Raw genomic sequence first — 24694 nt, 5'->3', positions numbered from 1 at the left:
ATCAAAGGTTTGAGAATGTACATAATTTTATACATACTGCAGAAAACAGTGAGAACTATTATGTTCTCTTCTGCAGCAGCTCTCCTCTGAGCAAGTATTTACAGGAATTTCTATACAGACTATAGGAAACAGGAGAACCTGGTTACATTTTCTACAGACCACAAAGTAAGATACAAGTCCTGGAAACAAGATGACCCCCCATGCACAGCAAAACCAGGACTACATGATACCAGCAGAGCACCTTTGATTCAGCTGCTCAACCATGGAGATACGTTCTGGGGGTACCTGAACACATGCCTTTCCTTTTCCTGCCTGCTCCTTGTGAGCATTAAAAGATGTTCGGCTTTAATTTGTTTATTTGTCCTTTACTTGCCAATTTCTACCTCCTATCTCAGAAGTAACTCCATTTCACCAATGCTTTGTTGACTCCTGCAACCTTAATCCCCAGTTGTGTTGCTACTGAAGAGCTGAATTATCTGAGCTGGGGATTTGAGTGCTTTTTGCCCTCTGTGATTAACAGCCTGGTTATCCCTGCAGCTGTGTGCTGTAAATGTATGCACACACATGGCGAACTGAGTTCAGGACAACCTGCAGCAGCATGCCTTTTACAAAATGCCCGAGTTAGCAGTGATTTAATACAGATGTCACTAAAACTACAGAGACATCATTCAAGCCCTCCAATTGACAGCCCTTTAAATTTACCTGTATGTTTCGTATGAAAGCTACTGTCACACGTTCTTCAAACTCATTCACAGGAGTGTAGAGATTAAGTATCTTTACAATCTGTTGAAAACAAAACAGGGTTACAGTTGTGAGCAGCCAAACTTTTCCAGAACACAAAGCACCACCAGCAGTTTGTCATTATATGTCCACAACACACCTGCCATGACCAAACTGAGAACAGAACCAGCACAAGTATCATCCTGGTGTTTCTCTTTGCCTGCTCTAAGGTATTACAAGATCTCTGGACCTGTTAAAACCACTTCTTATGGCAACGTTTGTAAATTGGGAATAGACTTAAGACAACAGATTTATACAGGGACTCCACTTGGCTGGCACATGGTGACATGGATGACTTCTGATGTCACCTCTACAATAATTCTCTTGATGCTCCCTCACTCCTCCTCCCTTACCACCCCTCAGCTTTTCTCAAAAACGCATGTTCAGGACAGGGTGACAGAGATATATTAGAAAGGCTCTCTGAGAACCACTGGAAATCAGCTCACACATCTCACTTCTCCCTTCCTACAACAGTATCAAATTAAGGACGGGCAATCCAGCAGTAAAAAACGTGAGTTTATATCCTCCAGGAATGGAGTCTCAAAGTTTAAGACCAGATCCAGCCAGCCTAGGCTGGCACTTCTCAACCTTCCGCCCCAAATATGAATCCTTGGTGGGCATCCTGCAGACATAGCCAGTTTAAGACCTGGCAAAAGACAACAGGTGGGTTTAAAATGTCAAGAATCCAACTTACACAACAAACTCCTTGGGTCTGGGTTTCATTTTTGCACATTTCTGGAGCTCCAGTGCCATCAGTGACACCATAAAAGAGGAGCCACTGCTGTGACCAGCTCTGAGAGGGGCCAAGACATAACATCAGTCCTGGAAAGGGCAAGTTGTGCCCACTGAAGGAATGGCACACTGAGGCTGAGCACTGAAGAGCTGGCAGCAGGAGACCACCCTTTCCCACTCCTTAATTATCCACACCCTGTGCTGTAAACCCCAGGCCTGCTCCCCACCTGCTGGGTCGTGAGCGACGTGCACAAGGAGCAGATGGCCTCAGCATCCTCCGAGGTTTTCTTTTTCAGCTGCAGGAGCTGTGCTGCCTGAATCAAGGGCTCCAAAGTTTGTGCTGCTCCACTCTGCTGCAGATTCTTTCCACGCAGCCATTCCTCCAGCTGGCTTATGTTAAACCTGGATAAGCAATCAAGACAAGATGTGAGCTGAGAGATAAGAATAGCATCTCAAAAGGCCTCTTTGGGACTCAAGTTTTGTTGCAGTGTTGGTGTATGTGGCTTTTTGTGATACACACAGCATGAGGCAATCAGACTAAAGCTTAATACTCAACAACTCTGAGTAAAATTTATACTGTAAGTACTTTACAAATAGATGAACCCTGTAACAGCTGAACAATACAAGGGAGGTGCTTTTCTACAGCATTCAGATTCCTCCAAGTTTCAACAATTAAAATGAAGCTTTTAACCATCTTTTAAATGCTAACAAGATCCTGCAAGATACCCAGGTACCTTTGAGAATATCTACATAGAAAATACTTTTGCTGTGCCCACTCTCCAGCTCAAGGGGAACACACAAAGATCCAGTGTGAGAAAGAGAGAGGGTAGCAAAAAGAAGATTTGACTAATTTACACTGAGAAATGCACTTTATTTTCCTATTTTCCATCAACTTATAACATTAACAAAACTTCCCTAAGCAGGCACAGCCATGCCCCAAGCCCCAGCCCCACCTCAGCTGCATGCCCGTGCTCCACGAGCAGACGTCCTTCCTCAGCAGGAGGTTGTTCAGGGCGACGGCATTGATCATGTAGAAGAGCTGCTTGAACACCTGCTGGATGATCTCTGGGTCCAGGCCCTGGTCACACATGATGCTGTGGAATGTGTTCAGCTGGCGAATCATTTCGTCCAAGCTGTAGGAGCTGTCACCTTCTGCCACAGTGGAGGAGTATTTCCTGTAGCCCATCGGTTTGACACTGGAAAGCCCCTGGATGCTCTCATTTTCCAATACTGCAGGCACTGAAAAAAGGGGATAGAAGGGCTAAAAAGCCTGCAATCACATATTGGTCACTAGCGGGAGGAACTGATCCCTCCGTGGACTGCAATGAACACCTATCAGTCTCAGTGATGCAACGCCATGGATGCTGCGAGAACCGAGAGAGAGCAGGACAGATCCATGGATGGCTGGTTTACTCTGATAATACAAAATAGTTAAAAACACACGCAAATATCCTAGAATTATACAACAGTTTGGTTTGGAAGAGACCTTAAAGGCCATTTAGGTTCAACACCCCTGCCAGGGGCAGGGACACTTTCCACTATTCAAGCCCTGTCCAACCCGGCCTGGGACACTTGCAGGGATGGGGCTTTCCTCAGATGAATCCTCAGGGATTTGGCTGAAGAAGTAACTCTTCTCATATCTTCTCTCACTCTCGGAAAACAAGGTTTTTATGACTCTTTTTCCTCTTCCCAATCCTTTCCTCCCTTATAATGTACATTTCCATCCATAAAAAGATTAACCACAAACCTGGTCTGGCAGCACAACCTCACCTCTTCCACTGCCTCCCCAACAGAAATGAAAGCGGTATCTTCTGTAGTGGGGGAAAAAACCCTCATCCTTATTAGTTTCTATCATGGAGGAAGATGAAAACTCTCCCAGGTCAAGCTGGCAGTGTGCAAAGGTCTGAAAAGCAGCCAGAGCAGATAATCTGGGCCAAGAAAGCCCTTGCTAAAGGGCAGCGTGCTGTGAGCTCACCGATCATGGGCTGCAGGATGCCCCCGGCAATGTTGATGAGCTGCTGGTAGATCTGGATGGAGAGGTGGCCCAGCACCTGGCGGTACTCGGTCAGGTCGAAGTTCTTCAGGCAGTGCTCGTTCTGCTTCGCCGTGTTTTGGGTCATGAAACCCTGAACAGGAAATTAAAGCACCCAGGTTTGTTATCCCACCCACTTACAGTCCATCAAAATCACTGCATTAAAACCCCCCGGCACCCTTAGAGTACAATATACCAAAACATGTTACCAAAGTACATTGTAGAAAAGAACAAAACTCATAAATCACCTTTGATTTACTCAGGCATTTGTTCATAAGTTATTACTAGAGGACTACTTTTTGAAGAAAATCATTAAACTACCAGTTGTTCATTTTATCCTTACCAAGGACCTGCACATTTGTATTAACTGCAACACACAGGATTAGAAAATGACATTTCAGGCCCTCTGACACTACTTTATAGCTATGTGCTTATCCCTTTGAATTGCAACTGTTTTTATGGGAAACAAAGTATTTTAAAATTAAGATTTTTATAAAATTGGAGAAAAAAATTGTGCCTGCATGTTATGTGCTTTGACAACATTTTAAACTGTTCTGAAATTCATAAATCTCCCCAAATAACTGAAATTGTTGCCTGCCTTTTGCTGATACAGCTGAGCTCTAATCCTGCATTTGGCTGCTGCAAGCCCTCAGTTCTGGGCTCAGATATTAATACCAGTTTTAGTGGCAGAAGCCAATGCGATGTTTTAATTAACACAGATGCTTTAATTGCCTACTCATATGGTCTTATTTGGTGTGAAAATTAGAATTATGGAACTGTTTTTGTTGGTTGCTGACTAGAAAAATACAGCATGTACAAATTTGAGTTGATTTCACAATTTCCTCATTTTCCTGACTAATCGAAGAGCATCAAGCTCTTCACATGACAGGACTGCACGCGGTTTGGGATTTTCTTTTAAACCATTTCTTAAAAATAGCCTGGATTTAAAACTGGAGATAACAGTATTTTGGAAACTGCTCAGAAGTATTTCTCCCCTCTATTTTTTGCACCAAATTGCCAGTAGAATTTGCAAACAGCTGCTTCATTTAACACAGGAAATCATGGCAAACAACGTAAAATTTAAGACTGTGTTTTAGCCCAGCTGGTTTTCTGGGGAGGATTTTCTTTAAATGCAATATTATTCTCCAAACAGAAGAGGGCAAACAAGAGCATTACTGCTAGTAAGTATTCTCTAAAATATTTTTAATTTAACTTTTCATTTTAAATCTTCAAAATCCAGTGCTAAGTTTTTACACACAAATCCTTATCTTTTGAATGACCTGAATAGTTAATTTAATTGTATGAATTTTTTTTCTTAAAGTTTGAATGCTCAATATATCTAACAAAAATCAAGATTTAAAAAAAAAACCCAGCATTTGGGTCTGTTGAAAATTTTAATATGCAGAATACATAGCTATAAGGATGGCAGTGTGTAATGTTCTAGGAGGACTGTGCTAATCCCATTTTTGCTGGAAGGGAACAGCTTTAATAAAACTTATTCCAAGCTATGAAATATTAGTTAATGAAAAGCTGTGGGACCAACTAAAACCAGGATAACAGCCTCCAAAACAGCCCACCACAGATAGAATGGGAGAGCTGGAGGTGTTCAGCTGCACAAGAGAAAGCTCCAGGGAGAGCTCAGAGCCCCTGGCAGGGCCTAAAGGGGCTCCAGGAGAGCTGCAGAGGGACTGGGGACAAGGCCTGGAGGGACAGGACCCAGGGAATGGCTTCCCAGTGCCAGAGGGCAGGGCTGGATGGGATATTGGGAAGGAATTGCTGTCTGTGAGGGTGGGCAGGCCCTGGCCCAGGGTGCCCAGAGCAGCTGTGGCTGCCCCTGGATCCCTGGAAGTGTCCAAGGCCAGGCTGGATGAGGCTTGGAGCAGCCTGGGACAGTGGGAGGTGTCCCTGCCCGTGGCAGGGGTGGCACTGGATGAGCTCTGAGGTCCCTTCCAACCCCAACCATTCTGTGCTTTTAGGAGCTTTCCCAGGAGCTGCCGTGCTATATCCAGATTAACCAAGGAGGGAAGTCTGAGTGGCCCCATCCCACAGTCAGGGGGAAACCCCTGGTGCCAGGAGGATGCAGGACCCTCCCTGCAGGGCTGCCCACCACCCCCCAGGCCAGGTTCTCACCTCTTCCCCGCTGTACTGCTTCAGGCAGTGCAGGAGGCGGCACGTGTTCGCCAGCCAGAACGACGTCATCTCGAAGTCATCGTGGTGCTTCTGCAGAGACAAAGTGAAAACATGTGAGATGCCCCCCTCCCTTCCAGTGGGGGGTGATGGCATCACAAAACAAAGTGATTCTGAGTTTCCCCACCCAAAATCAGGAAGTTTTCACTCTGCAGCTGGGCAGTATTAGCCATTTCTTCCCTGCAAACTTTTTTTTTAATCTCTAAATTCAAACAATTTTATTGCTAAGATCACAATTCTTGCTCTTCTAAAAAGGGAGGCTCTAAGAGCAATTTGGCTTGAAAATTGCTGTGAGAGCTGAGTGCCACACACTTGGACATGGTTATTACCATCTGATACCTCTCAACCCCGAGATAAGAGCAAATGGGCACCTGCCTTCAGCACTTTCTTAACGCCGTTGATGGTGGAGGTGAGCAAGGAGTGCACCTTCTGGTCATCATTGATGTAATCTGCGTGTCTGATGCACATGTAGAGGATGTAAGCAGGAAGGCAGGGGACAGTAGCAGACACCGCCTGGGGCTTGAGATCTAGAAGATTTGACAATTAAGAAATAAAAAAATTCACAAAAAAAAGCCAAACTTAAGTTTCCCCAATTGACAGGTGAAGCAGAGAACTCCAGAGCTGGAGATGTACCCAGGCAAACCCCTCTCCCCTCAGCCCTGGGGAAAACGGTATTTTGGCTCTGCAACTTGCATCCCTCTCTGCAGCATGGACACAGAGCCAGAGGTCCAGCTGCAGGGCAGAGGGACCTGCCCTAGACCCTCAGCACAAGGGCTTGGGAGGGCAGCCCTGTCTGCACCACCCCATTTCACCTTATGGATGCACAGTAGAAACAGAGCTTCTTTACCACATAAAACCCTACCCCAGCAGCACACAAACCACCTTGGAACAGCTCCCTGAAGCTTTCAGGAATACCTCCCACAAGCTATAAATCCCCTCTCTGAACTGATGACACATTAAATCGCTCTTTCCCTCAAGATACTGAATCCTAATGGCAGCTGTGGGCATTTGGAGCCTCTGAAGGACTGTCTGATATGGGGAACTTCAATGCCCACAGCAATGGGCTAGCACTGCTCTTTGAACACTTTTGGGATCCTCACTAGGTTCCACTGGGGTTAGAGAGTGGTGGTAAATACCAATGCCTAGCCAGGGAACCCTAACTTCTGGAACAGCACTGAGTGAGGGGATGCTGCATCAATTCTGACCAGGCTGTGCAGTGCAGAGGAGCTCACAAGTTCATTATCTGTTGTCTGTTATTACCTCATAAACCGAACTCCCTTTGTTCCACTGCTGTGCCAGATCCCAGGGGTCTATCCTTCTGCCATCCTCTCCCTATCTTTCACAACGTAGGAAGCTCAGCAAGTTACTGCCTGCTCTAAAAACTGCAGCCTCGCTTTGCACTTCCCATTTTTTGCTATCCCGAGGGGATTGTGTCCATACTGGTCTGTCTGCTTAGTGCAGCACTACTTCACCTACCCAAACTGCCATCACCACAAACATGCAGCCCCAGAAGGGATTAACTGAGAAGATTTATTTGTCTACCTTGATTTTTTAATCTCAAGTTTACAAACTCCCCCAGGCAGGAGAAGAAGCAGCCAGGCAGAGGAGCAGAGCAAGTTCCCCACCTGTAATGAGGTTTCGGATGAGAAGTGGCTCATCTTCCTTGTAATATTCCAGCATTCCCTGAAAATCTTTCTCCTTCCTCTGGACAGCAACCTGCATGTTCCGCTCATGTGACCTCCTCTCCACTGGCACCATTGTCTGTGATGCTGTGAAGAGAAAAGTGCATCAGCAGTGGCACCTGGAAATCAACAACTTCTCAGGCCCTTCACTGGCCTTAAGTGCAGACAGCAAGTCAAAAAGTTATATATTAAATTCCCAATAATGTCATGAGCTTTGACAGACTTATAAAAATATAAACAATCAGGTCCTGGATTACCAGTCTGCAGAGTTCTGACTATGAATGAAAGAAAAAGTGCAAAACTTGAACCTGAAAGAGGAAAAAATGAAGCCATTTTTTATTTTCCAAGAGACCACAGGCTAGAAGGTAGCAACCCTAGTGTATGATTTTCACACAATGGGGCAAAAAGCAGACAGGCAATGCAGAATCCCTGAGCATGCCATCTTCTGCCTGCAAAGCTGCAAACCTCAGTGGCACACTGCTGAAGTGTAATAAAGCAGAAGAGACCAGCATGTAAATACTGCAGCAAGCAGCATGCAAATCACACTGACAGAGACCAGCTGGGCGAGCCGTGGAAACCCTCCAGTTATTCAGCTTAATTTCACTTAATGCCTGGTTTCCAGAAATTAACTCATGAGAATGGGGCTCTCTGATTAATCACGGCTTCTCCAGAGAACAGGAAGCGCTTTCTGTACAACACAGATGCCACATTTAAGGTGCTTTCTCATCAAGCAGAATATACATAAGCATTTTAATACTAAAGGGTTATAATTCCCCCTTCAAAATTGACAGATCAGAGCATTTTTCTGCTGGCCACTGGGCTCCTTTCTGTGTGTCTGCCTGAGTCACTGCATTGACAGCAAAAAGGTTTCCTTAAATATCCTCCAAACCCTGGTACAGGGTCAGTGTCAGCTCAGTGCCTGCTGCTAGTTCAGTGCCAGAACAAGCAAAATCTTACTTTCATAGAAAGGAAAAGAGGGGGGGAAAAAAAAAACCAAACCCTGCAGCCCTCCAAGGCTGGCCAAAGGAGTAAAACCCAAGTGCAGTTCCCCCAACGCAGTATCTCCCAACACACAAGTCACCTTCAAAATCTTGGATCTTCTTCATGTAAATCTTCAGTTGCTTCTTCAGCTTCTTTTCATTCTTTTCCAACTTTTCCAGCAATTCTTTAAGATCCTGAAAGACAGAAGATGCATTTAAAAAAACTCCCAACATTAAACCCAAGAACAACTCATTTGGGGTGAGTTAGAAGCTGAAGCCTGATCTGTGCATCACCAAGGCATGGTGTGAGCACCTTGGTGGAAGAAGAGCACCCCCCACAGTATTTAATCCTGGCTGTTAATCACATTCAAACAGTTTTATTTAGATACTGGAGTTGTTGAAAAAGGCAAAAACTCAGGTGTCAACATTCCCTCCAGACCTTGCACACAGATACACAAGGGGAGAAAGGGAAAATTTATGATCATCCAGGCCAACTTTTTGGAGGGGCAACTGCCCTTCCACACTTCCAATAAAAGCAAGCAAGGTGAAAGGCAGCACTGTGCTGCCTTTGTGCCTAACAGAGTAGAGGGGTCCCCAGTGATCTGATTTGGAAGGCAGTGCCACACAGTAGACAGGCTTAAAAAAAGCATTTAAAAATATTTAAAAATAAAGCACCTATGTAGTCACAAAAGTCATACAGCCATGGAACATCAGCTCAAGGCCAAGTACCAACGCTCCCAAATGCACCAGTGGGAGATGCTGATGGATTCTGCACAGAGTTTAGGAGGGGTGAAAGAGATCCCAGTGCCCTCCCCTCCCTCTTATGCTTCCTATCTCCTTTCTCTCAAACTGTATTTTCCCCTCTTCCTGTGTTCTCAGCACAGCCTCTTACCAGGTTTTCATTGGTCAGCCGTGTAATTTCTTGCTGAAGTCCGAACTCCACCTGGACCTCTGGAGAGAGCTGCAGAGTCTGCAAGAACGCCTGCTGCTGCTTCTCCAGCTCCTCTTGCATTAAATCCACCTGGTTTCTCAGAGCTTCCATCTCCTCCTCATGTTCCCTTCTCTGATCCTGTAGCTGTGCTTCCAGCAACCTGAGAACAGGACCACACTGATCAGTCTGTGATGTCAGCATGATGGTAGTAACCACCACTTGAGTTTAGATCCTTCAAAATCAGCCACCTTGGGAGATATTCCCAGTCAACCTCCCTATAAAACTGACAAACAAGAGGCTGTGGCTATAATTGCCACATTAGTCTGTCATTTGTATACTGCAGATGAAATACTTTTGAAATTAAAGAGATATGACATCAAATGTTGGTTGGTTTTTTTAAAAAAAGTGAGGAAAAAAATCCCAAAGCACCCTTTTTTATTTAACTGAATCAAACATCCAGGTTCCTTTACTTGCAAAAAGCAAATGCATGGCAAGAAAGCTGCACAGATCAACACCTGGAGGTTTTGTTTTCAAAAGCTCAGCTTGAAGGACATTTGTTCCTGTGCTCCTTTCCTGTCAAACATCAATTCTCACTCTTGAGAACTGAACTGCAGGTCTTGCAAATGGCTGTGTTCCGCTGGAATGCCACTGGCTTTGTTTGCTACAGCTGGGAGTATCATAAAAGGCAGATGAAACCCTCCATTCCTCGTAGTTGTTTGTAGAGCTTCCATCCATCTTTGTTTAAAAAGAAGTACACTCACCAGTGCCTCAATTGGCTTCCCTCTAGCCCAAGACACACAAATACTAACACCACGACACACAGCTGAGAGAAGCCACCAAACCCACCCCTTCTCCCACTTTTAGGTGTGCACTCCCTGTATTCCTCCAATAATTTGTCCTGCCAACCCTTCCCACCACCCTTTCACCTGCACCAGGCCACCTTCCAGCCCTGCACAAGGACAACTGTGGCACAGGGCAAGGTTGTGGAATGCTGAGCTGAAGGGTTACTAATACATTCAGTTAATGGATTAGCCAGCCATTTGCTAAGACATAATGCCTTTTTAAATCCAGTGGAAGAATGATTCATCACTGAGATGTTAACTGCAGGCACGTGTGCTGATGGTGATGGTGACAAACCTGGCAGGTGACACGGTAATTGATCTTTTTAAGAGTGCCCCCTACCCTCTGCTGCATGGAAATCTCCCTTCAGCCCACCAGCTGTTGCCAGAAGACTGGAGTAAGTGACTTCAGAAGGTATGAGGACTCTGAGAGAGGGCCACCAAGCCAGAAACTGCAAAGTATAGTCCCAGAGTATACAGAACGATGGTGGCCAAGAGAGGAATGACCCAAGGGGATAACCAAGCCCCTGCCCCTGCTGCAGCTCATGGATGTGCCTGGTCAGAGCTATGGATCACCTCTCACTCAGCTCAGGGCCTTCTGACACTGGATGCAAACAGCAATCTCAAAGATGACTCTGCTGTCAACAGCTTCACACTGACCCAGGACATGCACAGACACAGAGCTGTGGGGAAAAAGCTACAACTCTCTCTGGTCCACAGGGAAATTGATGGTGATCCACTGCTGTGATCTGTTTCCCTACAGGAACAACTATGCATGGAATTTTTTTGTTACAGTGGGGATACCCAACAGTTTTTGTTGTTGTTTTGGAGTTTTTCTTTAGTAACTTTTATAAAACAGTGCATGCTTTTAGGGAAGATCCCTGGATGAGAAGTACTAATCATTCCCCAGGTTGTTTTGTGTGGTTGTTGTTTTTGTTTTCTTTAGAAAATTTAACACAATCTCTACTTCCACCTTCCAGCACAAGATAGAAAAGCATGTTTTCCACCTATAGAAACATGGGCAATAATCCAGTCAGCCTCATAATCCCATCAGGATTTATATTCTTAATAGGCTTGGAAAATATAGACCCACCATGAAATAAGTATTAAGTACTTATTTTTCATTTTGTTTCTTCATATTGGGATTAGTTTGGGTTCAGCCTGGATAATCCATGAGACACCCTTAAAAGAACATGCTCCTTCTGTGTACCTGGGTTCCTACTCTGCTTGGAAAAACACGTGAAATAATTGCTGGTATTTCTTCCTGTTATTGTCTTCCTCTTATTGTCTGGTTTCACTCTGATACCTCTGGATGCAACCCCTTTAGACCACTCTACACAAAATATTTAAATTTTTCATCTCTTTAATGCCCTCAAATGTTGAATAAAAATCATATACTTTGGAGCCCTATAACCACCAAGCACAGGGGTGATGCAGGACAGGAATCCAAGAGGGATATTTGCCCAGCAGAACAGGACGTGGGGAGAGCTGAGCAAGGATGGCACCCAGTGTCCACCACGTGCCTTTCTCACCCACAGGCAACACATGGATGGGAGCACACAACCCCCAGGATTGTGCAAAAGTGAGCACTGGGATACAAGGACAGGCCCTCGCCTTCCAACAGGTCAAGGATTGGGAGAAAACACTTCTGAGAGGTGCCATATCTTAGTGCATTTTGGGGGAAAACAAATAAATAAAATAGGAGGGGTTTTTTGGCTTCTTGGAGATCCCAGCTTCCCAACCCCTTCATCACCCAATTTCCCATTAATGTCACATAATCCTTACTGGATCACAGCTCAGGCATTAGTGACAACAGCCACCACCAGCAACGGCCAGTTGGAACCATGACTCCTCTGAAAATTACAGGAGGGTCTCAATTCCTGCAGTGTGGAAATCTGACCTCCAGCTGCTCCCAGAGAGGACAATGGGCCCTGTCCAGGATTATATGGCACCAGCAGAGCAAGAGAAAGAAACGAGGGAAAGGAAAAGGGAGGAGAAGGGGAAGCAGCAGTGGGGAAAAAAAGAAAGTGTTTGACCTGGCAACTTGCTTTAAACCTTGATAAGCCAAGCCGAGCTCTCCATCTTCATTGAGATAGCCCCAGTCCTCAGTCTTGCTAGAAATAAAGGACAGAAAAAGGAAACAAGAGGACAGAGAAAGACAAAAGGTCAATTGAAAGAGAAGGGGGAAAGGAGCAGAACCCTTATTTGTTTTATTAAGTATTATTTTTTAGAGCACACTTTCATTGCATTGCATTTCTTTTTCCACCACAGGGAAGGAGAGCCCGGCCCTGGTTGTGCCCTGTATGACATTTTAAAAACAAGTTTCTCCATTTCCTTCCCACTGCAGCAACTCCCACTGGTCTAAAATAAATTCTCCTACTTCAGCCAAGGGTTTCCCTGGCCTTTGAGTCAAACACATCAGTCTTTCCTCGGAGCAACCTGTGGTGGAGCAAACACCACATGCATCCACACAAGATCAATCTCCTCTGTACACATCCAGGCAGAAAAGTCTCATCTCAATTTAATATTTTTAGCAGATTGGTTTTTTTAGTCTCCTTTCAGCAGATTGTTTGGGGTTTTTTTCAAGTTATATGAGGCAAGAAGCTGATTTATCTTCTCTAATGAGGTGCTGAACACATTAATAATGAGTGATGTAAGCTGGTCAACTTGACCAGAAGCACTTGTTACAAGATTTTATGTGACTTTGATGTCAGTTAGAAAACACTGTTTGTTTTAAGCAATAACAATTTTAAAAGTAAGCAAAGAAACCATAAAATTTAATATATCATTATATTAAAAAAAAAAATCAACTAAACACAAACAAAACACAAAAAGAAGCAAGCCAACACACATCTCCTGTTTTGAAAAGAGCTGTAGCAGATGCCATTCCCTGGCAAGGGAATCTCTGCATATTTCAGTGGAAAAGCACAACATACAAACTTTCTACAGCAAATTTTCACACGAGGAAAGCAGTGAGAAATGTGGTGTTGCAGCACTGCTTTGAAAGGGCTCCGGAGGTGCCTTACCACCACAGACAGCTCGTGGATCCCTCCCCATGCCAGTGCTCCAGCACAGCACTTCTCAAAACTAGCAAACATTTCAGGCACGACATTTGCAAAGTTCATCTGTTAGAGACACATGTATGAATTTAAATTAAAACCTTGTTGCTACCCCATATGTAGCAAGTTTCCAAAAGGGTCTGCAGGCTGACAGATACAGGGAAGTTTATTGGTCTCATTTGCATGAATTTGTTAGTAAAGTCTTTTTTTTGGTTCATATAATTTTAGCAGGACATGTCCTCAGGCACTAAAAACCAAAGGAAAAATCAGGAAGGATCCTCACTATTTATTGCATGTCAGAAACCTGTGAAACCTCACATGATGAGCAGCATTTTTAAGAGATAGCCTCCTTGGGAAAATAGCTTTCCTTCCTTTTTTAATCACAGACATTGAGATAAATGAGGAGAACAGTTCAAGGAAGTGCCATTATAAGATAAATACATAAAAACTGTCGATTTAAGGTAAACCTGCACTGGGAAATAAGCATTCAGTCCATCTCCAACAACACAGCACTGACACATAAATCACTGCACTCCCCCTTCTCCCAGAAGTTCCGGTTGACCAAGACATAAAAAGGGGTCCTTTCAACGTAATTAGATTAATTAGCATCTGAAATATAATTTCCTAAAATGCTGGGTAAATCCTATTCTCAAATAAGGCTGGAGAGGACTTGAAAGAGCATGATTCACAAAGCCTTGTTTCCCCTTTATCCTGGTTTTGGAGGCACAGCTCTGTGGGAGCAAACTGCCCTCATCAAGAGCAAAAAATTCCTTCCCAAACACCTCCCTGCCCAGTGAAAGTAGCTTAAAGGAGGTGTATATACACCAAACCCAGACACATTAATTTCAGCATCTTCAGTAAATGATCATCTCTTCATAAAGAAGGGCATTTCACTTTCAGACACAGATACATCTTTTTGTTTTAGTTATAATGGAAAATAACATGCACCACAGACTGGCTATATGGCAGAGTGGGAAGATACCCACCGGAGAGTGGGAAGCAGAGATATGAACCCTTTCCACATGATGGCCTTTCCCAGCTGCAAAAGCATCCCCCATGTGAAGCCAGCATCAGCTCTTTGCTTTGCATGGCAGCTGCAGGTGGGACTTGCCCAACAGGAAAAAAAAAATCCATGTACTCAACAGAAATCACTGGGAAGCTATCACGGAAGCTAATTTCAAAGACACAGCCTGATTTACTTTGAGCTGCCAGGTTATTATCTCTAACATCATCACCTGGTCTCTCACTGGCTCTGCATTTCCACCAAGATCAAACAGGCTTGAAAGAATGATCCCAAGAATTGAAACAGGGAATAAAAAGCCTACTTAGCTTTAGATTCAGTTACTGAAGAAGAAAATGAGGTAGGAACTAACTCGATGATTCCTCTCTTAGCAGCAGAAATTCAGCAGAATTTTTTTTTAAAGGAAAAAAGAAACAAAAAAGCAGAGTTTAATGTATTTATAAAGAAAGGGCTGCTTTCAGTTCAAACTTGCCCTTGACCTGGAATCAAAGGGCTTTGTGGAGAGAGAATTGCTACATGGGCAGGTTTAGCAGCATGTGGCAGAGTTCCTCCTGCCATATTTAGAAGTGCTGCTTCTAAACACATGGAGACATAGAAGAACAAAAGGTTGATCTCCCACCAAAATAAAGCCATGCTCTGTGCTCAGCCTAAATAGCTAAGATGTGATGACTTGGAGCTAGGAGTGACTCCTGGGCAGAGCGAGGTTTTACCACATCAGTCAGCCTGGGCCAGTGGAAGAGCATCCACCTGGTCAAGAAGCACCACAGACCAGGGGGCAAAGAGCAGCTGACACCCCTGAAGGACAGAGCCATCCGGAGGGAGCTGGACAAGTCCAAGCAGTGGCCCAAGGGAACCTCTGAGGTTTAACAAGGCCAAGTGCTAGAGCTGCACCTGGGTCCGGGCAATGCTCAGAATCAATCCAGGCTGGGATGAGCAGCTGGAGCAGCCCTGGGAGAAGGACCTGGGGGTGCTGTGGGGGAGAGCTGGACCTGAACCCCCCGTGCCCTGGGCTGATCCCCAGCGTGGGCAGCAGGGCAGGGGGATTCTGCCCCTCTGCCCCGCTCAGGGGAGACCCCACCTGCAGAGCTGCCCCAGCCCTGGGGAACAACAGCACAAGGACCTGGAGCTGCTGCAGCCGGTCCAGAGGAGGCCACCGAGATGCTCCAGGGCTGGAGCCCCTCTGCTCTGCAGCCAGCCTGGGACAGCTGGGGGTGTTCAGCTGCACAAGAGAAGGCTCCAGGGAGAGCTCAGAGCCCCTGGCAGGGCCTAAAGGGGCTCCAGGAGAGCTGCAGAGGGACTGGGGCCAAGGCATGGAGGGACAGGACCCAGGGAATGGCTTCCCAGTGCCAGAGGGCAGGGCTGGATGGGATATTGGGAAGGAATTGCTGTCTGGGAGGGTGGGCAGGCCCTGGCCCAGGGTGCCCAGAGCAGCTGTGGCTGCCCCTGGATCCCTGGCAGTGTCCAAGGCCAGGCTGGATGGGGCTTGGAGCAACCTGGGATAGTGGAAGGTGACAGCTGGAACAAGATGGGTCTTTAAGGTCCCTTCCAACTCAAACCATTCTGTGATTCTGTGAAAGAGAAATGGGAGTGCTTCTTGCAGAGGAGGTGAGAGAAGAAGTGGCTCTTGCCTATAAATCCCACTTCAGAACTTGCCACCCCATCAGAGAAGCTTCCCATTGCAATATTTATTGATCAAGATTAGAAAGGGAAGGCGTTTCTGTTTCTCATGCTGACACCTTTGGGTACAGAACTGTGTAAGTACAAATGCAAATTTGTGCTGGGGGAGGGAATGTTAATTTATGTCCACAAACACAATAATCCAGGCTCCCCAAGCATTTGTCTTCCTCTGTTTTATTGCCATCAACACCAGCCTACAGCTTATAAACCAACCCAATACACAGACAACTGCACCCTGTAACGGGGAGACTGGTGGTGCTTAACAAGCCATTGGATAAATCACTGCAGAAAATCAGGGTGAGAGCATATAGAGCTGCTGCTGCTGTATTTCAAGAGCCAAGCTCCAGCCAAGCTTCACATGAGAGGGAGATGAGAGAATAAAGAACTGAGCCTGGAGACTTCAGATTTCCCCTCCCAAAACTTAAGAGGCCAAAAACCACCAAGGCCAGATCACATGAACTTCTTAAAATTGCAGCTCACCCATGCAATTGCAAGGAGAGAGATTTGTACTCTTGTGGAAAATTAGATCCTGGAAAACTATAGGCCCTGGAGGGATTTAAAATCCACGTGGATGTGGCACATGGTTTAGGCTGTACTTGGCAGTGCTGGGGGAAGAGCCGGACCTCAAGACATCCTTTTGAACCTAAATGATGTTATGATTCAATTATCTCTGCAGAAGTCAAGTGTGGAAACCAGAATGTCTGAAGGAGGACTAGAGCCTCCTGGCAGGCTACAGAGGTCAACATGTGCACCAGTATGGCCAGACACCACTTAATACGGGGGACCTGTGATACCACCTGGTCAGACATGGTTCATGTCATGTTCACACAGACATTTCATGTCCTGTGAAAGCAGCAACTCTTATTTTGACTCCTTCACCAACCCCTGAACACAAACTAACCACCCTTACACATGCATGCTGGAAAATTTAGGGAGTAATTAAAGCTGTGCCCAACAATGGGATTTCACATCTCATGTGAACACCCACACCTCCAGGGGAATGTTGGAAAGAAAGAAAAAGAAGGAAAGAAGAGAAAATTCACAGAATGCATTAAGTGACCAAAGCCCACATCTTGCTGCAGGAAGCACACTGAGCCCACTGATTTACTGACAAGAATGTGATGTGCAGATTAATCTCATCCCCTCTACTGCAGGAGGGGCAGAAATTTCATCAGCAAGTCCACTTCAGGAAAGCAAATACTCAATGGAAAATTGAAAAAGACCACAAAGACCAGTCCTGATCCAGCCAGACATGATGCCCAAGTGAGAAACCAATGTCAGAAGAGTCCTTGACCCCAACAGCCCCCTTTCCACCAGGCCCCCAGACCTGGTGAAAGCTGGCTGAACAGCCTGGGCAGAGCCTCAGTCCAGCCATCAGGGTTTTGAGCTCCACTTAAATGGGCCTTTCCTCATATTCATACAGGTGTGAATAAAATCCTCATTAAGTCAGGTCCCAGCCTGGACTGTTAACAACCTTCTGCAACCACTCCACAAAGCAGCAAACTATACGATGTTATTAAAAGCCATTAATCCACAATGGCTGGGTCTTTTTCCTTGCTGAAGGGAAATTATTTAGGGAAAAAAAAGCCTCAAACATCTGTATTTGTCAAGAGAAGAATAAAAAAGATAAACATTTGATTTCCTTGAAGTAAAATAAAAATTTACTTTTCATATTATCTTGCTGTTTAATCCATGTAATTTTTTTCTTCTTGCAAGATGCTGCTTTATTATTTGATGTCCTCCTGGACAGCTGCAAGGACTGATTTAATGCTTGGCAATTATCAGCCCATTGTTACTGGCAGGACAGACACGTGTTCACAGTATTAATCCTCACTGAGGTAAACCTGCAACCAAACAGTTGTTCCTGGCACTCAGTTTGGGTGCAAGAAAACCAATAATGTGAGTGTTTCCAGGGAATACAGCATGTTTGTTAACTCCGTTAACCACAGCGGGCTTTTGCCTCTGGGAAAACAGGAAGGGAACTGTGGCATCTTCCCAGCACGGTATGAGATACCTGAAATAAATGTCTCAAATACATCCCAAATCTTAGCCTCGCTGCTATTTACATACTGGAAGCAAAGCCAAAACCCAGTTTTGCTCACTTTCAGGTTTGCTCTTCCACCTGCTCAGTATCGGGCTGGAACTAGATGATCTTAAAGGTCTCTTTCAACCCAAACCATTCCAGGATTCTATGATTCCGTAAGATGTGTGTCTTTTTAGCACACATCTTTAGCACACATGAAGGTTTCACCTTCATGGCCCACCCTTAAGTCCATCAGAGGCTGCTAATTCTCTAAAACATGTTGATTTTGGTGTGGATCCATTTCTCACACAGAATCCCCCCGGTGCTGGAGAGGTCTGTGCCACACTTACCGGTTGGTCTCACACATGCCCTGGTAGGCTTCGATCGCATCCTCCTGGTCAACGTGCCGGTCACTGTTGGGCCAGCTGGCATTGGGGGAGATGCTCTCCTGAAGTCAACATGCAAAACAGCAATGTGACATCCTGCTTTAAAACTCTGCCTAGCTTTAAAAGTTCCTGACACCAAACAATGCCCAACCATTCTATTAAAAGCATCCCCAGGGCATCCACCAGACTATTGAGTTTCTATGAATCCACACACATGCAGCAGGAAAGATAAGGGATGGAAGAAGGATGCAGTGAGCTTGAGAAGAGGATAAGCACGGTGCTTGGCTTGGTCTGAAATACAAAACATACCAAAACCTTGAGGAATGGTAAGAGAGCAAATCAATAAAGATTATGTTTCTGGAAAATGTGCCTTTCCATTGGAATGTGCTCTAAATATAAATTCCATCACAGCTGTTTGAGAGACAGGCTCCCTTCTTGCCTACATGTCAGAAGAAACACATTACAGCTACACCAGCCCGAGCAGAATCTGGTCTAGAAATTCTTTTCCCCACCCCATTTCCTTGCAGAAAAAGATTATTGTTGCAAACCATCACCAGGAACATGCTGAACCACGCACATTGGTGCAGGGTTGGTGTGGGCTGGCTTACCCTCATCAGGTATGGGGGCAAGCACCCTACAGTGGTACCATGGCACAGGTAGTCCTGGGCTGTCTGAAATGCCATGGACTACATCTCATCCCTGGGCAGGACCTCCTGTATCCCTGCACAACCCTCCATAACCTCTCTGTGCCATCCTGCCCACCAGGGCAGAAATGGCATCACTCAGGCAGCCAGTAAATCTCCACCAACAGACGAGAAGAAGGAAAAGAAAATCCATTACCCTCTCCTTTACCATGTTTTTCCCCATGTCCTTCTGCTGGGCTGCCTTCATAATCTGCGACCTGAGGATGAGCACCTCCTCCTTGCGCACCTCCAGCTCCTCGTTGGCCGATTTCAGCTGGTTCAGAAGCAGATTGTAGCTGTCCTGCATGTCGTTGGAGGAGTTGTTCTGGGTGGCATGGTCTGCAATGGCCTTCCTCAGCTCATTGAGCTCATTTTTCAGCTTCTTGTTCTCTGACTCCAGCTCTTGCCTCTGGAAAACATGGAGCCATTAAGCAGTTTAGATAAACTGCCCTGTGGTGCCTCATCCCGTTCTGAGATGCCTCTAGGGGGACTCAATTATCGATGATTACAGATCAATGCAAGCCAGGATCTGGGGTTTGCTGCCAGCCCAGCTATCTGTGGTTCAGGGAAGGCTTTTGCTTTAGTCAGCAGCCCGTTGCTATTTACTAACAACATTACAGGGTGACCCACAGTATTTTTTATTTCTTGACACTATTTCTAAACACAAAATCAGGCTGTTAAAGAAGCTAAGCATGTTGTTTTCTCCTCCACCTCTTTTCCTTCCGAATCAATAAATCACACAACCCCCACAACATTCAGCTCACCTTTCATATTCATTAGATAAGCTGGAAGATGCTGATTTGCACAAACCATCATCATGGCAGGCATCCCTTAGGTGAGTTACGGGTCTGTGAATTCCCTCTTCTTTTCTCATACACTTTGTAATTCCCCCACCCCAGTGCAGTGTTTATAGCTGGACGATTTCCTGATGTCTCACCCTGATGTCTCCTCAGCCACTGCTGTTTGACAGGCAGAGCCAACACTGTGCAAGTTTGATGCCAACTGATTCTCCTGAGTAACAATGTGTTTGCTGAGACAACTGAAGGGCTTATTCGTTTTTGCACAGCAACATAAGACAGAGGAATAGAACTCTGGCAGCTAAGACAGCCTTTATTTTAGTCTGTCACCACAAAGCTTTGTTTGCAGGTGGCAGCACAACATTTGGCAGCTCTTTCCCACCACCCAAAACCCACCTGGTGCATCCTTGCTGGGTCAAGAGCAGCTTTGCTCCTGCACACGGTGCAATCACAGAATCATGGAAAGCTCATCCTGCTCCACACCTCTGCCATGGCAGGGACACCGTCCACTATCCCAGGCTGTTCCAAGCCCCATCCAACCTGGCCTGGAACACTGCCAGGGATCCAGAGGCAGTTTTTCTGGGAAACCTGTACCAGAGCTTCATCATCCTCACAGCCAAGAACTTCTTCCCAATATCCCATCTAAATCTACCCTCTTCAAGCTTAAATCCATCAGTCCTTGCTGTGGGTCACACACTGGGTGGGAGCCAGACTCCTGGGGTCCTGTTCACAGCCAGAATCCCAACAACCCACCTTCCCTTTGCACTGATCCTCCACCTCTGGCTGCTTCATGGTGGCACCCAGGACTGTTCCCTCCTGTCCCCACCCCCTCCGACCTCTCAGGCAATGCCAAACCCCAACAGGACCCTTGTCCAACATGGCACAAACCAACATCCCTGCACGTGAGCTGACAAAGTTTGCTGTCTGATGTGGGGTCAGCTCTTTCCTAGGGACCAACCCCCATCCATGTGGATTCTCCGGTGTCTACAAGAGCACAAGATTATTCCACTGTCACCCTTATGTCTCATCTCCCCACTGCTTACTGAGCCTTTCCACAGCTTCCTTTCACAACCCCTCTTATCTCTGGGATAGCTCTTCATTATCAGCTTGGGCTGAGTCAAGCTAATGAATCCAAAAATGGCTGGGGGGGATGGGGGCAATTTATACAATCTACACAGTGTAGCTAGCACAGCTGTGTAAACCCTGTTTCCATAGGAAACGGGTGTTGTAATTATAAATCCTTACAAATTATAAATAGCATGGCTTATCACAGCAGAGGTGTGAACAGAATAGCTGATGTGGCATCTGGACAGCATGCTCCAAGCTGAGCAAACAACATCAGTAATGGGGCATATTCAGGTACTTTATACCATCCGCCATGGAAAAACCTAAAAAACAATAACAAATGCCTTAGATCCATCAATTCCTCCACATTAACCACAGCAGAGGGAATACATGAGACATGGGCTTTTTGGTGTTTAAAGCAGGAGTTGAAAGTGTGTGAGTGGTGGGAATTGGTATCAAACTGGGTTTAACTCTTCCTGCTACATGGAGAAAGCCTCACCTCACTCCTCACTGATCATGAAAGCAACTACTTGCTTGCTTTTATACCAAAATAACTCTCCTGTGGGTTTTGTTATTTGCTGGGTAAGACCTCTGCCTTCCTTTTTCTTTACCTTCCTACTCCTTCTCTTTCTATCCCTCTCTCCCTCTCTTTTTTTTACAATGGGTCAGCCACACTGCTAACTCCAAGGACTGGTCATTTCAAGCTCTGCTCTGGTTAGAAACAAAGCCAGGAAGACCAGGAAAGAACACAATAAACAATAACCAAGAGGCCCTACCCTGCACTCCTTCCAAAGTTTACATTTAAATTTATTCCCTACTCCTTTCTTTGTGGATTTCATGGAGCAGTGTTAAAACACCTACTGTCCCCACCTCATACGCCCTTTTTGCACCAGCACTTGCCATGGAAGATCAGAAGCTAAAATAAAATGCTATGGATGTGGAAAGAGATTTCTACTGGCAAAATGCTCTTTCTTCAGCATAGTCCAGTCATGCTGATACATTTGACGAATACTTGACAAAAAAATTTGACAAAAAAAAAACTTTGCAGTCAGAATGTAACAACTGAACTTGAACTCACACTTGTCCCAACATATGCAGTGTTAAAGACCTCTGACAGGAGTACCCAAGCACTAAGGGTGATGGAAATAGCTTCACTCCTTAGCAAAGGGCTTACAGAGCAGGGCTGGGGGAAGTGTGAGCCTGCCTAAGCCAGAGGTTAGCACTGCCATGCCAGGATTTTGCCCCTGCTCTTCTGTCTCTGGTACTTTGCAGGAAAAGAAAATCAAATCCTCCATGCAGCTCATTTTATGATGAGCTGCCAAGTGTAAGGGATGGAACAAACATCCCAGCTATGCAATGAGTGAGAAACTGAATTATGCATCATGCTGCTGCTTGGAATCCTAGAATGTTTGAGTTGGGAAGGACCTTTAAAGGCCATTAGTCCAGCTGCAGACTCAGCTCCCACTAGAACAGGTTGCTCAAAAACACAGTCAGAGCAAAGGCACCTTGGTGCTTTCATTCCCACTGCCACTTTCCAAACTTGAAAAAACAAGGAAAACACATTTTTCACTGGCATGTTTCAAGGACATAGCTCCCTGTTTTGCATTCCTGGATAATGATTAACCAAACATCTGTCTGGGCATATTTTGGGACAGCATCTTCTGAGAAATGTATTTATCCATTACAAAGGACAGGTAACTTCTGCCTGTAAATTTATCAGTGTTAGCTCAAGTTTCACACATTTATTTTCAGCCTTACAAAACTAAACAACCAACCCTTTATCCAGATGAGCCTCTCTAAGGGAGCACTGTGCCTCTCTCTTTCCCTCCATTAGAATCTGCACCGAAAACAGGCTCCCCACCAGATGCTAATTCCAAAGGCAAATCCCTGCCGACATGGGTGTCATGACAGTAATTATTATAGTATTAATTACACCAAGACAGCAAGCTGGAGGACAGCAGACACCTGTGAAGTATCAGACTATGTGCTGGTTGCAGAAACCAAACATGCGCGGCCACCCAGTAGCACCCCATGCCTTGTATTGTCCTGCTGGAGGGGCTGTGAGTGCCAAAAATGTCTGAATGGGACACTAAAGTACGGAATCTTACAACAACAGAATAGTTTGAGTTGGAAGGGACCTTAAAGCTCATCTTGTCCAAATTGAAAGAGAGAAGGTTTAGACCAGATATGAGGAAAAAATTCCTGGCTGTGAGGGTGGTGAGGCCTTGGCACAGGGTGCCCAGAGAAGCTGTGGCTGCCCCATCCCAGGAAGTTTCCAAGGCTGGATTGGAGCAACCTGGTCCAGTGGAAGGTGTCCCTGTCCATGGCTGACTAACTGGTACCTCACAGGCCATTCAAGAGCATCTACAGCAAGACTTTCCTGTGTGTGAGCTTTTAGGCATCTCAGCCTATTTCCCCAAGATAAAGTCTTTTTAAGCTGGTAAAAATGAAAAGTAAACATATTCACAAGAAACTCTTAAAGGAGTCAGAGATAGTACAAATATTTGAGATATAAATTAGCAGGAGAAATAGAGAGCAGAGAGGAGGAGCTCTGTCATAGCCATGAAGCAGCTGTGAAGGGGGAAGGAGGGAAAAGAAGCCCTCAAAATCAGTAGTAAGTCACTCTTTTGTTACAGACAGAGACTTCAGGCTGTGTCCTATGTTCAGATGTCAGGAAAACAGCAGGGAGGTGTATTTGTCTCCCTTTTTCAGTGGCCCCTCTCAGGAAAGCACTCCTATAGGGAATGTGAAATCCCTGCAGGTTCATTTTCCACCTGTTTTAGTCTAAAAGTTAAAGAACCCTGCATTTTTAGCAACACATGCCTCCTATTCTTGTGAAATGGTATTAACGTTAAATGGTATTTTAAAGCTTGTTAGATATATAGAACTATGGATGCTAGTATGTTAGTATGTAAAAAGTAGGAAAACCCAAAATTAGTGTTTCCACTCTCAACTTCCAGGGTTAAACCTTGAAGAAAACAGAGTTTGTGAACTCACACAGAAGTCAAAACTCCAGATGCCATTTAAGGAGGTGGTGGTTCTCATCTGTTGGGTTTTCCCCTTCCAAATTGCAACTCCACTTTGCTTTACAAGGCCAAGAGACTTAAACCTTGCACAGGTATGTTCAACCAGCTGGAAGACACTTGGGCAGTGACCTTGCCATGCCTCTTCTCCAAGGGGCTGTGCAGAGGTACTAAGGAAACTCAGGGGGGTTTCCCTCCATCACAAACAGCACATGTAGCCAGAGCTACACCACTATCATGCTAGGAAAATAGAAATTGGATGGATTAAGTGCCATAAAAATCTACTGCTAGAGATAAGGGCTTAGTGAGGGTTGGACATCCTTTCCATCTCTAATTTCTGCTTTTTTTTTTTTTTTTTTTTGCATCCTTCTGAGGAGATGATGCAGAAGCAAATATTGGTATTACTACTGACAGATGGTTTAGCATCATGTTATTCTGGATAACATATGTTCTTCTGGACTTCTCAGTTGCACTGCAATATTTGTTAAGGGGATAGAGAGAGAAGGAAGATGGAAAGGTAGGTCTGCACTGAAAAAACAAACAGTAAAAAAAACTTTCCCCTAGTAACCCTATCCTAGGAATTGGTTTTCTGAGGATAGGCAGGACATAAGAATTGGTCCAAAACAGTCAAGGCCAGAGGTGTTTGAATACAGTTAGAGCAGGGGGATAGAACCCACAGAAGCTGCAATAGGAGCCCAGGGGGCTTCAGTTGCTCTGTGGCAACAGAAACTCAGGATTTATAGCTTGGGAACAAGAAGAATTCTAGGGTAGGGCAATAGCTGGGAAGACACAGGATG

At 45.3% G+C, this 24694-nt stretch overlaps 1 protein-coding gene across 4 annotated transcripts in view; it reads right to left on the bottom strand.

The window, feature by feature from the left end:
- MYO5B (myosin VB) overlaps positions 1-24694 on the bottom strand; it is a 149134-nt gene that overhangs the window by 4488 nt on the left and 119952 nt on the right. The window contains exons 28-39 of one of the 4 annotated variants that reach the window (XM_010395385.4): positions 19170-19421; positions 18294-18391; positions 12200-12277; positions 9286-9484; positions 8495-8588; positions 7357-7500; positions 6107-6258; positions 5675-5764; positions 3488-3638; positions 2466-2751; positions 1740-1914; positions 703-783 (exon numbers count right to left, since the gene is read on the bottom strand). In XM_010395385.4, the coding sequence (XP_010393687.2) occupies positions 703-783; positions 1740-1914; positions 2466-2751; positions 3488-3638; positions 5675-5764; positions 6107-6258; positions 7357-7500; positions 8495-8588; positions 9286-9484; positions 12200-12277; positions 18294-18391; positions 19170-19421 (1800 nt within the window). The remainder of the gene's footprint in view (positions 1-702; positions 784-1739; positions 1915-2465; positions 2752-3487; positions 3639-5674; positions 5765-6106; positions 6259-7356; positions 7501-8494; positions 8589-9285; positions 9485-12199; positions 12278-18293; positions 18392-19169; positions 19422-24694) is intronic. The other 3 variants (XM_010395386.4, XM_010395387.4, XM_010395388.4) reach the window with 3 other exon arrangements.

This window comes from Corvus cornix, chromosome Z, assembly GCF_000738735.6.
Source record: "Corvus cornix cornix isolate S_Up_H32 chromosome Z, ASM73873v5, whole genome shotgun sequence".
Taxonomy (NCBI): Eukaryota; Metazoa; Chordata; class Aves; order Passeriformes; family Corvidae; genus Corvus; species Corvus cornix.
This window is presented reverse-complemented; position numbering and strand designations above follow the sequence as displayed.